The following is a 17484-nucleotide window of genomic DNA, read 5'->3' on the forward strand; positions in this document are numbered from 1 at the left end:
CTTCTATGAACTTCCTGATTTAAGCCATGTCTCTGCACTTCCTGTTTGCCAAATTATTGTGCTCCCTTCAGCCATTATCTTGCTTTTATCTTCCCTGCTGCCATCCATATTTTGATACCACTCGGTATTGCCCCCTGGCTTGTTCCTCAACTTTGCTTTTGCCTGATCCCAACCTGCAACTACTCGTTACTGACATTTGGCTTGTTTTACTGACTATGCTTCTGTTTGATCTTTACCTGCTTATCCTCTTCTGGACCCCGGCTTGTTCACCTCCTGGTGGGACGATGCTGAGGACCGCAACCCAACATGCAGCCAAATCCATCTCCACCATCAGGAGCTCTGGTGAACACTGAATATTACTTAAACTCCGCACCTCAGGTGAGCCCGCGTCATCTGCCAGGGAGACTGCCTGTGTACCCATAGTGGTGTTTGGTGGTAGTCCTGCTACTGCTATAGATACTGATCTTTGAGCCTGACCCCAGATCGTGACATCTGTATTCAATTTATTCTGATACTATAGCCTGACCTATATTGACATTGCTTTTGATTCTGTCCATTTGAATGTGTATACTATTGCTCTCAGTTCCAACTCGTTACTGGCTGTATGCTGTGTACTGGAACTCTGTCTGTGCCTATCTGACGTTTTTATCCTGTTGCAAGTCTATCTGTACATTCACCTAACTTAAGTGTGCTCCATTGAGAGATATTTATCATCAGCTGGCAATGTGGTATGCTTTTTGTATGCTGTTTGTATGCTGTTTGTATGTTCTGACCAGGTACTTGCTATGCTGTGTGTCTGCACTATTCCCATGTTTCTATTCTTGCTCTGCTCTGTATTTTTATCATGCTCATGTCATTAAGTTTCTTGGCTCCAAAACCCCTAGACATAAGCTGCAGGCCCCAGATGTCCAGGCACAGCCCCAGTCTACTTGGAATCTAAGAGTGGCTTACCTGGGAAAGGGTCCCTGGTGAGTCCCAGCTGACGAAGGATATATTGGGGTATGTCTGTCTTCAGATTTCCCTCCTTCACCTGGTCCTCAGCCGCTTCCAGTAAGTGATAGAATTCCTCAGGGTTAAACTCCTAAAAACAAAATACAAATAAACTTGATCTAAAAAGATATATGGTCTCTTTGCATGTCCCTAAATGTTTCTGCAATTTTTATCTCACAATTTAAAAATATACTGGTAGGTGAACTTACTTCTGTATAGGCATGAGTAAAAACATTCTCCATAACTCTCAAAAAAATGGTCTTGGCTTTGTATCTGAACAGACGAGTTTTAGTATATTAAAATTACAACTTTGCACACTGGTAAGATGACTACTACTGCTGTTTGTACAGATACTATGGGACGCATAGACTGGAGGTGCATGATCTCCTGTCAACTCCACATTCAGTGAAGCAAGGTGCACTCTATACTGTCTGCCTGACATCTGTTTGTCTGATGTCAAACGATCTGAAGCAGTAGGTGTGCACCTGCCTAGATCATTCCATTCATCCATGGGGCAGTTGGGAGGCTCAGGGTTATAAAGATTTTCTTAGCTCAAACCCATTTATGTTATGGTATCCCATATGATCCTGTATATTACATTAAATGAGGCGTGGTTTTAGGAAAAAGGAAGTGAGGACATTGAATTTTGGTGAAGTTTTTGGCTTTAGTGATGATGCTTGTTCCATTAACAAAATATAAAGTAGGGTATGTGTACATTAGCCCCAGTTTGGCTTTTGTTTCCCAAAACAATTAACTACACACCAGGCACTCTAGCAGACGAGCTGGCCGAGAGATAATAATGAGAAGATTCTTCATCAACTGGGCGATAAAAGCCACCTCAGAGCATTCAGATCGTTCCACGGCCTGCAGAAGAGAAGCATGGTTATATGATTGGTTACTCATTTCAAGAATCTTAAATGACTGATGATTTTTCTGATAGCTAGCAAGAGAGGCTACAATATTGACTGGACTGTAACGATAGATGGAGCCAGCCCAGCATGGTGAACAAATATCTTTACGGTGCCACCCCAGCCCAGTCTACCCCTTTGTGTCTGATAATTACATCCAGTAGCAATTTGTCCAAGTTATCCTGCAGCTGATAGAAGTAGGTACTGGTGATCATGCCCTCAGTGCTCCGGGTCAGACAATCTCTGGCCAGCTCCACAATCTGGTGGTGGATGAAGTTAAGGACCCCATCAGCCAGCGGTAGAACATTCTCTGGAGAGAAGTTGGAGATGAAAACCCGAAGTCGATCTTCCATCTGCGCCGTGGCCTGAGGAGACAAAAGTTGATGCTCTCATTAGGTAGCAATGACTGAGTGGAGAAGACATTTAATCAAAGATACAGTTAGTTCCATAGACATAACAGTGATACAGAAATTTTCCTAGAAGATGGCTATGTAATGAAACAATATCCTTACTTTAGGGAATCTCTCCTTGTAGACATGATTCATCATCACTATTTCATTGTCATAAGATGAGGGCGACCGGCCAGGGCTGTAAAAGAATGGACAAGGTCATTAAGAATTTGTCAGTGTTTCCTTGAACTGAATTCCCATTGGATTTTTTACTATGCTCCCTCACACAATAAATGTGTGCTTTATTTACATTGTTAGGCCCATTGTTGACCAAGAGATACCTGCTTTCAAATTGAATGAAATAGAAGATGTTATTGTGTAGGTGTGCTTATGCATCCAATTATTTTTCTACTGTTTTTGGGATATTGTGATGATAGATTAAAATCTTTTTTATTGCTATCCACATTGTGGAGACTTCCTTTTTTTTCTTTCCCTCAGCGATTGCGTGACAGAGTATCACCAGAAAAGAAAGTAAAAATGAATCTCTAATGGAGATGACAATAAAGAGCTAACATTTCTCCACTCCTAAAACTAAAAAAATAAAATTTGGTTTGAGTTTCACTTTAATAATTATGAGCAGCACCCACTGAAACCACCCTTATCTGTTATAATATACCATTGGTAGAGCCAGGAATGGAGGTTAACAATGCTAAATAAGCAGGGGTAGATTTGAAGATGGAGAAAGCATTTTAGATTTTCTTTCATTGCCACCATTTTGGCGTGAATCTGTATTATGTAAACTTCATAACACCATAATCCCACCAAAAATAACCAAATTCTACTCATTGTGAGTGAAGTCAAACCATCCAGAGATTGGCATACTTCTTGGCAATTCAACTGACAAGTATAGTGCATTGAATCATATATAGAGAGCTCCCTTCTATATCCAACGGTCTGGTGAATTGCTAAAGAGAAAAATAAAGACACATCTTGAGTCAGATTGGCAAACTGGTGACATAGAAAGTCATATAATTCCCGGTCCTGATGCTTTACCCTGTTTTAACCCGTCATCACAATAAGTCATCTGACATTCCTTTATTGATAATCATCAGAAAACACTATATCTGTTGTTTTTCTACTGAAAAGTGGAATGAGATGCAGCAACCTATAAGAATCATTCAGAAATATGTTCCTTTACGCTAATTAATGCTGGTCTGGTCAGTTATTGGCTTCTGTGGATTACAAAACACTACTCTTGGCCGTATGAATTTTTTTTTTTTTAATTAAGTGCAAACTGTAGGCTTGTCATTGAAAATGCTTAAAAGAAGGAAGGACTGTTCCTGGTGTCCATATCAGAAGTTCTCCCTTTCTTTGTTCCATATATCACAATATTAAAGTGATCATTTGGTTGGTTATAGGATGTCACTTCCCTTCAAAAGACCGCAGGTTTCTATAAGGCTTCTTCAATAAAATTTCAGTAACCCAAATCAACCTCTCAGAATTTATCTTCCACTAAAGTACTGGCTGTTTTTTGGTATCTAAACTTTGTAGCTTTGCACTGCCATTTTAAGAGAAAGAGTAGATGGGCCCTAGCATAGAACCTGAGCCCTAGCTGTTTCTAGCCATACTCAGAACAGCCCAGATGGAAGCTGGAGTGACCGTCCTACTTGCCGCCTTCAGAGTTCATTGAAATTTATGATGAGTGCTCCCAAAATTTTTCCTAGCACTCATCAGGGCAAGTTCCTATTTGGACTCTTTTCAATACAAACAGCAATTTAAAGTGTAACTAAAGGCAACCCTTTTTTTTTGTTAGTTTTGGATAGAGTGGTGAGGGATTAGAACAATTGTCAGCATTGAAAGTGAAAGTAAAGAAAATATCAATTTGTGGGTTCACATCAGAACACTATTACAGGGGAAATCTTCCAATGGGGACACTAGTTCTGGCGGCCCTGGTGATAGACCATGATTCCCTCAATTTGTAGGGATTTCATCTCACGTCCTGTTTTAGCTATAGGACAGGAAGTGAAGGGATGGCAAACAAAAAAAAACTGACGGGGGTTATAACCCTCCCTTGCTCTATCCACAATGAAAAAAAAGTTTGCAATTAATTAGGCTTTAAAATTAATAACTCAAAGATGTGTGCTTTGGGTGTTTTCTCATAGGGTTCAATGATCCTTGAAGCTAACAAGTGAAAAGGCCATGAACCCCGATTTAGGTCACTTTGAGTCAGACTTGCCTACCATAAATAAGCTTGTAAGGGAACCTTGAGAGTACACAGACTGACAAGAATTCAGAGCAGAATAACATCCTTAAACCACCAACTGACCTCAGGCTTCGAGACCGGGGTCTCACCGCAGGGGACCTTCGACCCCCATCATCATCAGGGATGCTCTCAGTGCTGCCAAAATGTTTGGAGAGGAAATGAAGCTCATCCAGGGTGGGTTGGAAGGGAAGCTGGTGCAGACGTTCTTGAGATGAAGAGGAGGACTTCAAAGAAGAAAGAAAGAAAGAAAGAAGAAAATAAGGGAACCAAGAGAAACATTTGAAATCCAACTTCCCTACAAAATAATTGTGTGTTGATGGATCCTTCCAATGCAATCTGTTGTCTATCTGTAACTTTAAACGGCCATTGCCTTTCCAAAAACAGAAGCCATTTGGCTGTCAAGGGGATCCTTTGGCTTCAGAGTCTCTGATTGAGCAAAAGCAGGAAGACTAGGAACCCTGACTATTATTTCTTTCATAACAGAAGTCCATTAATAGTTCAAAGAGTTATTTTGGTTGGTTTCCATGCTTTGTCATCATTTTTCTGTACATCTGGTTCCTGGCACTGCAACACATCTGCATTGGCTGGAAAAATTGGCTCTGTCAAATGGCAGGGTGAGTATTCAGAAGAGCTACCTACTGGCTGGCTCTACCTTTATGTCACCTACTGAAGTGGCCATGTAATGTACTGCTGAAGCTGTGCTTGTGTGCCAGGAACCAAAGTTGTGAAAGAGGTGTAAATGTGAGTATAAGGTTAGACTTTAGGTCCACTTTAAAAGGATTTATTACTCACTGACACAGTGGAGCTTGGGGTATTTGTTCCATATCCTGATGATGGAAGAGAGGCAAGGGACCAACGACGGCCATCTGTCCTGCTAAAAAAAAGTAAGAGCATTTACCCATGTATTGCTGAGAGACAGCATACCTAGAGCATGTTAGGAGACATGATGCTTAATTACACAAAAGGGATAAACATAGCTACCGGAACGTAGAGCTGAACTCCAGGCAAACAGCTAAACACAGAGCTGACATGCATATACTGCACATGATTTATAACTGTACCAAATGATTTATAATTCTGTTATGCAATTCTTGTGATCCAGACACCCTTGCCAGAGATCATAGTCAGCCAGGTGGCCTAAATGTTCTCCTTTGTCATTAAAGCTCAATTACAGGAATTCAGCCACTTTGTAAAATGTGAAGACACACTATAGCCCCATACACACTATCAGATTGTCTGCTGATTTTTCCTTCAGGTTTACCAAAACCATGTAGTACAAGGGCCTGCCTGATTGCATACACATTGAAACCCATAAGGTTTGACCTCATATTATATGGTTTTGGTAAATCTGATTGAAAAAATCAGCAGACAATCTGATAGTGTATGTATAGTGTGTATAGTGTGTATAGTGTGTATGAGTTGAGTCCAAGAAGTTGCATGACAGCTACTAGGCTCATCTCTATTATTTATATCTAACAGGTTTATTGCTTTGCTGGGACTTACACTGGAGACACTTGGGGCTGTGAGAGCAGCTATGACTGCCCCTCCCCTCTGTTACCTATTCAGAGAAGTCTGTATTTTGTGAATGTGTTAATACAAAGGCTTCTGTGAATGAGCAGGAGGAGGTGAAGGATGGGCATAGCAGCTGCATCTCCTGTTCAAGATGGGTAGCTCAGAAGAATCAGCATTGAGCTCCCAGAACTATAGCGATAGCTGTCTTCCTGGAGTACTATAAAACTGTCAGATATAAATAATAATGCTAAGCCCAGGAGGTGTCATGCACCTCGCTGGACTTAACTCATAGTGTGCCTTCATTTGTTACAACTAGCTGAATTCCTGGAAGTCAGCTTTAAAGCCCAATAAAAGTTTTACACCATTTTTTACCTATTCATACGCCTACCCCAATTTATGACTGAATTATGTTTGAAAATGTCTTGAAATACCCTTTTCCCTCAGCGAAAATACTGCTTCCTACTCTTCTCTGACAGTGCTCTGTGGCAGCATAGGCGAGTACCGTCCTCACCCACCAGTAACAATTTCGCCATCCAGACTTATGTTGTAGAGCGTTGATAATTGAGAGCACTTGGTCTAATTCTGGTGCCTATAAGCCCTCTTACACACGGTCGGACATTCCGATGGAAAATGTCCGATTGGACCGTGTTGTCGGATAATCCGACCATGTGTGGGCTCCATCAGACTGTTTCCATCGGAATATCTGACCGACAAAGTTTTACAGCTGGGCTATAAAATTTTCCCAAAAACATGATCCGATCAGACTTTGTCCGATCGTTTGTAGAGAATTCCGATCGGACAAAGTGCCACGCAAGCTCAGATCAAATTCCTAGACCAAAGCTATTGGCTACTAGCCTGAACGTAGTCCCGTCGTAACGAAATAACGTCATCACGTTACGAACGATCGGATTTTCCGACAACTTTGTCTGACCATGTGTATGCAACACCAGTTTCGGACAAAAGCCGTCGGACATAATCCAAAATTGTCGGAATGTCCGACCGTGTGTACAAGGGCTTAGACTGCACAGCCATTTTTAGGTATCCTGCACAACTGAAGTAATAGAAAAAAATTATAGTTACTGCAATGTCTTTCAGACAGGTTGGTCACAGACCCCCTGCCTGCTAACTGGACAATAAAGGGGGCTCACCACACTGTTTAGAGCAGTGATTGGTAACTTATGAGCTAAAGGGGGCCTCAAATGCGGCCCCAGACATCACAAAAGGTAGGTACATAATGTTCAATATATATAATGATTGAGAGGACTGTCAGAAACTGCAGACCTAAGAGAAGAAATGAGGGTCAGAGAGTTTAGATATGCTACAGTGTTGGCTGGGGATGGCTGCAGAAGACAATACAAAACTGGGAACATATGACATGAGGCTAGTAGAGATCAAGGTTATTACCTTAATCAATGTTCCCATTACAGACAACTGAGGTCCAAGGGCCACACATCACTTATCAAAGGTCCGCCTGTTGGGCACCAAGGGTTTAGAGCAGAGGTATCCAAATTTTCTAAAGAAAGGACCAGTTTTCTGTCCTTCCGACTAAAGCCCCATACACACTATCAGATTTTCTGCTGTTTTTTTCCTTCAGATTTACCAAAACCATATAATATGAGGCAAACCTTAGGAGTTTCAATTTGTATGCAATCAGGCCCTTACACTACATGGTTTTGGTAAATCTGAAGACAAAAATCAGCAGAAAATCTGATAGTGTATATGGGGCTTTAGGGGGACCGGGATTGTGCCCAGTGGGAGTACACAATGCTAGATCTAGAGAAATATTTGTTGTCATTGTGAGGAATAGTGCCCGATTTCTGTTGTCGGAGGAAGAAATCATACCCCATCCTTTGGAATCCGCGGAAGGAATAGTGCCTTATTGTTGGTGTCAGTGGCAGGAAAAATGCCTCAAGGGCTGGATAAAGACAAGCATAGAGCCACAACTGGCCCCAGGGCCACAGTTTGGAGACCACTGGTTTAGAGCATCTCTCTGCTCAGTCTATCTCCACTCCTGTAGGTAATTTCACAGTGTTAGAAAAAAAGCACTGTGCAATAACACTGTGCAATGAAGTAAAGCAATGAAATAATGTAAAATTGCTTCCCAGCCCTGGCATTCCCTCTCCTAATCTAAGGCTGGCCATACATAATACAATTTTCTTGCACAGTTTTCCTTTAGATTTACCACACAATATGAGGTCAAACCTGAACACTTTCAATTTGTACGCAATCAGGCACGCCCTTGCACTACATAGTTGAAGGTAAATCTTTTTTTTAAAGTAAATGCCATCTAAGCAGTGACCTATTGCTAGAATCTAATTTCCATACTATTGGTCATTTTACAGTTAATTAATTTTACCGAAATCACTCTGTTATCCCTACTCAGGAGCTGAAAGACAGTGTGGGAAATCGGGCAGTTGACAAGGCAATAATTGTTAGACTTCAGGTGACACGTTCCCTGGCACGCAAGCTAAAAATATCAGACGAAGTAAGCAGATCTAAATCGGAGAAATATAAATCTTTTCTAAGGAAGAGTATTTAAAGTGAGAGTAAACTCCCATCAATGAATTTTAACTATAGTTCAGCCTATATTAAGACTTATAGGTACAGTAAATATCTCCTAAACGTGCCTTGTTTTGGAGATATTTACTTTTGATGCAGCCGTTAATGTTATTGGCGCATGTGGTCTGAAGGAACAGCACATTGTGTCGTTTCAGAGTCCTGTGCCATGAACAGCGGCTCCCGCATTCATGCTGGACGGGAGATGGGTGAAGATGGAAGCGCCTTCAGCGGTGACATTGCGCTGCTGGAGGGCTTCGTTCTAAGGTAGGTTTCACATAATGTGCTAGTATGCACATTATGACATTGCCTTGCAGGATTTAAAAGAAACAGCGGTTTACTAACACTTTACAATGGAATATTCCGATTCTTGCATAAGATCAATTGTGACTAGTTTTCTTTAAGCAAATAAACAAAAAATAAACAAAAAATAAAAAAAACTCAGAGAGAGGGCTAAAAAAATAAAAAGCCAAGATGCTATGTACTGCCACCAGTTGAAGAATCCTAATTGGTGCCCTGTAATGAAGAACACTTTGGTGACTAACCCCGGTCTAACTACGTTTTGTTGATTTATTTATTTTTTTAAGTGAAATGTTAGCACAGCCTCTACAGGGAACAAAAGTAAATTGAACCCGTATATTGATTGGACTGGGCAAATTAAAATGCACACTGTACTGCAGGGGATAATAAGATGCCTGATGTTGGCTGCCCTACACTCCTCTGCTACCATGGCCTGTTATGGGAGCCCCCTAAAATCTTTATATTCATTTCTTGCCCAGAACCTCTGTTATGACCTCTACCACAGCTGGCATCAGCCTGGAATGATGATATTGCATTGGAGCAAACAGGGCCGTTCTAAAAACTGGGTGGACCCATGGGAAATATCTTGCATGTCTTAAAACATCAACCAGACGTCACAAGAATCCAAGATGTTTACGTCCCACTGCCCTTCACTGTAATTGACATACATCACTACACAGGCGGGGTTTGAAAAGAAGGGTCCCGATTACAGTAATGGGCAGCAGGATATATGCAGGGCATACAAAGCTAAACACTTGGAATTTGGAACCCCATTGGTGTGTCCAAAGAAGCTGCCTCATTTTTATTATGGTTAATGGTTCCCTGGGAGCAGCTTGGAGGAGGGAAGACCTAGATTTGACAGTCCATGGGGGGATTTATTGTTCTTTTTTTCGGATATGTTCAAAGTTTATATTTTAATAGGTGTGGGTGGATACTGATACTCGAAGAAAGGGCCTCAAGTTGACCGGGCATGCTAAGACCAGCAATCATCAGGCCATGCTGGATTATATTGTAGCCACACAGGTAAAAAAAAAAAAAATCCCAAGAATCCAAGATGTTTACGTCCCACTGCCTTCACTGTAATTGACATACATCACTACACAGGTGGGGTTTGAGAAGAAGGGTCCCGATTACAGTAATGGGCAGCAGGATATATGCAGGGCATACGAGGCTAAACACCTGGAATTTGGAACTCCATTGGTGTGGGTGGATACTGACACTCAAAGAAAGGGCCTCAAGTTGACCGGGCATGCTAAGACCAGCAATCATCAGGCCATGCTGGATTTTATTGTAGCCACACAGGTAAAAAAAAAATAAAAAAATGGTGGTTGACACATTTTAATCTAAAATGTTCTTGGATTCTCTATCGCCATTAGAGATGTCTGTTTTACATTCATCCTTAAAGAAAGCTTGTCAACATAGTTCCTGATAAAACATTAAAACCACCCAATGTGTTCAGGACCCCCAACCTGTGCAATGAATCCAGATTATTTAAGCCTCAAATTTTCTGATTTAGAAATAAGCCCTGCCACTCAACAATGCTAGATCACAACTTCCTTCACAGAAAGGATAGCACTTGGGCAACCATCCATCACCTGAATGTACTCCTCTAATCCTAGCAGAAGGGATTACCTTAAGAGTAGTTGAAGATTGCCTTATATAGAAATATATTCCACCATAGTCTAAACATCTAACTGGTATAACGGACGTCTTCCCAGAGTCCTCACCATCCTATCAGTGTGACAGTATGTGCTTTAGAGGACTTCTTATGATCTACACAGCCTCAATACAGCAAAGTTCTGTGTGTTCAGCAATTCTGTCTTGTTGGTCGGGGGAATGTTTTTCTTTTGTTAAACTGACTCCTTTCTTGTTTTTATTAAATGTATATATGAACAGTTGTCCTGAGAAAATAAAACGGAATTTACCTTGTAAAAAAAAAAAAAAAAAAAAAAAAAAAAAATCTGAAAGAAATTGAATATAAAAATTGTATAATGTATATTTAACTTTAGTTCTGCTGTACAGGGGATTGCAGGAAGACAGTATACAGATAGATTCACATATTTAAAGGAAATATATTTATATTTAAAATACAACACATAACTGGATTCAACAGGAATATTTTATTGTCCCTTATCATTGGCCTGCCTCTCCATAGGCTATCCCCTCTTCAGTCTATCATGAATGCTGCTGCCAAACTTATCCACCTTACCAACCGCTCAGTGTCTGCCAACCCTCTCCTCCAATCCCTACACTGGCTCCTAATCACCCTGCGAATAATATTCAAAATACAAACCACAACATACAAAGCCATTCGCAACTCTGGCCCGAGCTACATCACCAATCTTGTCTCCAAATATCACCCAAAATGTCCTCTCCGCTCTTCTCAAGACCTCCTACTCTCAAGCTCTCTCATCTCCTCCTCCCATGCTCGTCTCGAGGATTTCTCCACAGCCTCTCCCATCCTCTGGAACTCCCTACCTCCACCTGTCCAGCTATCCCCTACTCTTGCTACTTTCAGGCGATCCCTGAAAACTCATCTCTTCAGGAAAGCCTATCACGTCTCCATTTAATCTCTTTTACCACTTCCATCAGCTCATTCCCCACAGTTACAACCCTTTGTACCACCTGTCCCACCCTATTAGATTGTAAGCTCTTCTGATCAGGGCCCTTTTAATCATCTTGTATTTTATTGTATTATAACTGTATTGTCTCCTTTTTATGTTGGTGCTATATAAATCCTGTATAATAATAATAATAATAATAATTGTCTGCTGTAGTTCAGCGTTATAATAAATCCTTACTTCAAAACAACCTGCATGCACTTTACCCTCTGGGGCTGCTGTGACCTGCCCTGTGCATGACTACCAATTACAATAAAAATAGTGTGCGATTTAATTCTGCAACCAGTTTGTCCTGTGCACAAAGAGTTGTTATGTGTACAGATCGCCATCGCAAAGTGCCAAAAGCCAGAAAGATACAGCAAAGTAAAAATAAGTATAAAAAGTGGAGAGGACAGTAATTAAACAGTCTAAAGAAAAGCATTTGCATAGTTTATAATCGCAGGGTTGTCCCTTGAAACTATTCAGGCACCACATTGTGCAAAGCAATAGATTTCTTAATCGATCCTAGTACTTTCCTTCCCATTCTCAGTCAGAGTGCTGCTGGGCAGTGTGGTCAGCTCAGTACAGGAAGTTAGGAGCTGTTTGCATTTCTGGCAGGATCATCAGGTATTTTTCAGTACTTGCAGCAGTTGACAAAACAGGGAAATGTTCTGAGCACCATGGGAACTACACAGATATTGAGTAAGGGCTCTTTCACTCATTGTCCGTTTTTTCAAGGACTCCGTTTGCTCAACGGGGATCAGTGCTGAGCCGGCAAAAGACAGGTCAGTCTCCGCTCACTGTGGAGAGACGGACCTGTCAAATCTCCATTCTTCGCTATGGGAGATCGGATGAAAACGGATCTGCCTGTCCGTTTTCATGCGATCCGATCAGCCAGATTGATGGAAAATAGGGTTTCTATCCGTCTGAATTTAGCGGAGTGGATCGGATGTCAGCAGTGACCTGTCTGCTCATAGAACTGTATGGAGTGTCCGTTCAGGTCCGCCTAAAAAAACTGACAGGCAGACCTGAACAGTCCGCATGCGTGAAAGTGGGCCACGTCGCAATTGTCATTTAAAGAGGTCAGGAAAAGGGTAAATTCTTCCGGGGCTGAAGTGATTAAAGAGTAGAGCTGCCAGATCTGAACTCTGCTTGGACCCATCAGTAAAAGGTAATATGCTCAGGCCTCCACTCAGAATTGAAAGGAGGTAGGAACTGCATTTTCTTCAGGAAAGGTATTTCATTCAAACCATCCATTACGTTTTATGCATCCACAGCAAAGATCTAACAAAAAAAGTATGAGTAAAAAATAAAACATATTGTCCATTTGACAGACAACCAGAGCAGTGAGCGAAGAAAGTGTGATATTGGATTGTAAGCACTGTAACCAGCAGGGACTTCCTACCCATTATTTGCTGTTATGTTCCTTATTATTTATAATTTATAAATGCTTACTGCTCACTCTACTCTAAAACTATGTAATATACAATCACACTATATAAATAAAATATATTATTAATAATATTCAATATTAATGCTATGATAGAACATTAGTTAGAATCCTTATTCTCTTAAAGATAGTTTAATACTGTATTACCCATCTGATTATGTGTAATCTCAAGTGGTTAAGTCTTTTTCTTCTCTCTTAATTCAAGGCCAATCCTTGTAGACCTAGCCATAGAGTGTCCTTGTGTCTTTATCAAGTGAACAACTGTCCAGCGAGTTTACTATGTGGACTATTTATGCCTAGCCACCCCTTTTCAAAGGAGGCTAAATTCAGTTAATCTTTCCTTTATCCAGGGCTGGACTGGGACAAAAATTTGGCCCTGGACTTCATCCAGACCAGCCCACTTTAAATTTTTGCAAACAAGCACAAAAACAGTATATAAAACTATACGTAATTGTGCAAAAAAACATAAGTAGCATAACATAAGGAGTCCTCACTAACCTCTTTTATTATTTCACTTATTCTCCTCTGTATTTTCCTCATCTTTCTCACATCACTGCATGAAGTTGAGGGCGAGCCGCGCAGCCATTACTTTGTCACTGAAACCGGCCCACTGAGCCATCGGCCCACCGGGAAACTCCTTGTAGTCCCAATGGCCAGTACATGCCTGCCTTTATCTAAACCCTCTTGACCCTTATTAGTTTAACCACTTGAGACCCGCGCTATAGCCGAATGACGGCTACAGCGCGGATCTCCTTTTCCGGGACTACGTCTATTGACGTAGTCCCATGCACCGATCAGAGCAAGGGGTCGATCCCGACCCCTTATCACGTGATCAGCTGTCAGCCAATGACAGCTGATCATGTGATATAACAGAGCCGGTAATCGGCTATTATTCCTCCTCGCGCTGACAGCGCGAGGAGAAAAAAAAAAAGAGCCGATCACCGGCGGCCGTGATCGGGACATCAGTCCCGATCACGGCCAGCCCTGCCAGTGCCCATCTGCCCCCTGCCAGTGCCCACCTGCCCCCTCATCAATAAAGATGATTAAAAAATAAGTGCCCCCCCGTCAGTGCCACCCAGCAGTGCCCATAGTGCCACCCAGCAGTGCCCACAGTGCCACCCAGCAGTGCCACCCAGCAGTGCCCACAGTGCCACCCAGCAGTGCCCACAATCTGCCTCAAAGGTGTTGCACCCCAGTGCCACATATCCGTGCCCATCAGTGTCATCTACCAGTGCCCAGCAGTGCCGCCCATCAGTGCCCAGCAGTGCCACCTATCAGTGCCACCTATCAGTGCCCATCAGTCCCATCTATCAGTGGTACCTATCAGTGCCCCTTAGTGCCACCCATCCGTGCCACCCATCCGTGCAATCTTATCTGTGCCCATTAGTGCCGCCTTATCTGTGCCCATCGGTGCCACCTTAACTATGCCTATCAGTGCCCACCAGTGCAGCCTATCAGTGCCCACCAATGCAGCCTATCAGTGCCGCCTCATCAGCGCACTTCAATGAAGGAGAAAAATGACCTGTTTGCAAAATTTTATAACAAACTATTAACCACTTCCCGACCAGCGCACGACGATGTACGTCGACAGAATGGCACGGGCAGGCATATTGGCGTACAGGTACGTCCAATATTCAATGCCGCCCTGCCATCGGGAGCGCACCGCCGGCGGCGCGCTCCCGCTCTGGTCGGGACCCCCGTGAGTCCTGTCGCGGGACCCGCGGACTCGATCGCCGCGGGCATCCCCGCGATCGTCTCACGGAGTGGCCGAATGGAGGAAATGCTGTGTAAACAACATTTCTCCATTCTGCCTAGCAACTAGTGACGCTGATCTCTGCTCCATGTGATTGGAGCAGAGATCAGTGTTCACTAAATGAAAGCCCAACCCCCCCACAGTTAGTAACACACCCCTAGGAACACTTAACCCCTACACTGCCACCCACTGGTTAACCCTTTCACTGCCAGTGTCATTTACACAGGAATCACTGCATTTATATAGCAGTGATTACTGTATAAATGACAATGGTCCCAAAAATGTCCGATAGGTCCCCCACAATGTTGCAGTCACAATAAAAATCGCTGATCGCCGCCATTACTAGTAAAAAAAAAAAAAAACAATAAAAAATTATTAATAAAAATGCTATAAAACTATCCCTATTTTGTAAACGCTATAACTTTTGCGCAAACCAATCAATAATTGCTTATTGCGATTTTTTTTACCAAAAATATGTAGAAGAATACGTATCGGCCTAAACTGAGGGAAAAAATGTTTTTTTATATATTTTTGGGGGATATTTATTATAACAAAAAGTAAAAAATAATGCGTTTTTTTCAAAATTGTCGCTCTATTTTTGGTTATAGCGCAAAAAATAAAAACCGCAGGGGTGATCAAATACCACCAAAAGAAAGCTATATTTGTGGGAAAAAAAGGACGTCAATTTTGTTTGGGAGCCACGTCGCACGACCGCGCAATTGTCAGTTAAAGCGACGCAGTGCCAAATCGCAAAAAGGGGTCTGGTCTTTGACCAGCAAATTGGTCCGGTCTGCAAGTGGTTAAACATGATTTTTTTTTTTTTTTGCATCTTTTTTTGTTTGTTTAGCAAAAAATAAAACTCCCAGCTGTAATTAAATACCACCAAAAGAAAGCTGTATTTGTGGGAAAAAAAATGATAAAAATTTAATTTGGGTACGGTGTTGTATGCCCGCGCAATTGTCATTCAAAGTGCATCAGCGCTGAAAGCTGAAAATTGGTCTGGGACTGAGGGGGGTTTAAGTGCCCAGTAAGCAAGTGGTTAATTGTCCTTCTCAGCACTCTTTTCAGGTTTACAACATTAACTGTTGACCACCCGCTCCTCCTCAATAAACTACATTCCCTTGGCCTCCGAGATTCTGCTCTATCCTGGTTCTCTGCCTATCTATCACAGCACTCCTTCAGTGTCACCTACAACTCTGTCTCCTCCTCTCCACTGCCTCTTTCTGTGGGGGTCCCCCAAGGCTCTGTTCTTGGACCCCTTCTCTTCTCTATCTACACCTCCTCCCTTGGTCACTTGACAACCGCTCATGGCTTCCAATACCACATATACGCCAATGACACCCAAATCTATCTGTCTACTCCTCACCTCACTCCTTCAGTCTCCTCTCGCATTACTAACTTGCTAACTGACATTTCAGCATGGATGTCACACCGCTTCCTTAAACTAAATCTCTCTAAAACTGAGCTATTAATATTCCCCCTGCACATGCCCCCCTCCATGACTTTTCCATCAAAATCAACAATGCAACCATCAGGCCCTCCCCTCACGTCAGGGTACTCGGTGTAACCCTAGACTCTGACTTGTCATTTCAGCCCCAAGTCCAATCGTTGTCAAAAGTTTGTAGAATTCACCTCCGTAACATCTCTAAAATTTGCCCCTTTTTAACAAATGAAATCACCAAGCTCCTCATTCACTCCCTCGTTATCTCTCGCCTTGACTATTGCAACTCCCTTCTCATTGGCCTGCCTCTCCATAGGCTATCCCCTCTTCAGTCTATCATGAATGCTGCTGCCAGACTTATCCACCTTACCAACCGCTCAGTTTCTGCCAACCCTCTCCTCCAATCCCTACATTTGCTCCCAATCACCCAGCGAATTAAATTCAAAATACTAACCACAACATACAAAGCCTCGAGCTACATTACCAATCTTGTCTCCAAATATCAGCCAAATCACCCCCTCCTACTCTCTAGCTCTCTTGTCTCCTCCTCCCATGCTCGTCTCCAGGATTTCTCCAGAGCTCTCCCATCCTCTGGAACTCGCTACCTCCACTGGTCCAGCTATCCCCTACTCTTGCTACCTTCAGATGATCCCTGAAGACTCATCTCTTCAGGGAAGTCTATCATGTCTCCAACTAATCTCCTACCACTTCCATCAGCTCATTCCCCACAGCTTAACCTTTTGTACCACCTGCCCCACCCTATTAGATTGTAAGCTCTTCTGAGCAGGGCCCTCTTAATCCTCTTGTATTTTATTGTATTGTAACTGTATGGTTTTATATTGTAAAGCGCTGCGTAAATTGTTGGCGCTATATAAATCCTGAATAATAATAATAATCTCGGTAAACCAGAACCTAAAACTGAACTGCAAGCTCAAGAAGAGGTCCTCCTACTCCTTAGTAGAGGCAAGATTATGTCTCCCTCTCTAGAGTCTATGTCTCTTTTTTAATACAAGAATGTATCTTGCTGCTTTAAAGCCTAATTCCAGGTTTTGTGTCACCTTAAATAATTTGCCTGGGCCAGGGTGGCCCACACAATCTATTTAAAGTGACACAAAACCTGGAGTTAGGCTTTAAAGAATATGTTAACCTGCTGGATCATGTACTTGTATGAAAAGGTATTCTGTTCTCTTTGTATTGCTTCCTTTGTGTGAAATCCCTGGTGTTCCTGCCAGTCCATCTACTTTCCTAATAAAAACTGACCACACTAAGCAGGAAAGCAGAGGGTGTACAATTCTCTAGCTATGCTGGGAACTCAGTGTTCT

At 42.3% G+C, this 17484-nt stretch overlaps 1 protein-coding gene across 3 annotated transcripts in view; it reads right to left on the reverse strand.

Moving 5' to 3' along the window:
* MAST1 (microtubule associated serine/threonine kinase 1) overlaps positions 1-17484 on the reverse strand; it is a 188728-nt gene that overhangs the window by 72208 nt on the left and 99036 nt on the right. For 2 of the 3 annotated variants that reach the window (XM_077470390.1, XM_077470388.1), the window contains 6 exons: positions 5343-5424; positions 4614-4774; positions 2411-2486; positions 2054-2263; positions 1753-1854; positions 952-1081 (listed from right to left, as the gene is read on the reverse strand). In XM_077470390.1, coding sequence (XP_077326516.1) covers positions 952-1081; positions 1753-1854; positions 2054-2263; positions 2411-2486; positions 4614-4774; positions 5343-5424 — 761 coding nt within the window. The remainder of the gene's footprint in view (positions 1-951; positions 1082-1752; positions 1855-2053; positions 2264-2410; positions 2487-4613; positions 4775-5342; positions 5425-17484) is intronic. The other variant, XM_077470389.1, reaches the window with a different exon arrangement.

The sequence above is a fragment of the Lithobates pipiens genome, unplaced genomic scaffold, assembly GCF_037356315.1.
Source record: "Lithobates pipiens isolate NorthernLeopardFrog02 unplaced genomic scaffold, aLitPip1_a1.2 Scaffold_8, whole genome shotgun sequence".
Lineage (NCBI taxonomy): Eukaryota > Metazoa > Chordata > Amphibia > Anura > Ranidae > Lithobates > Lithobates pipiens.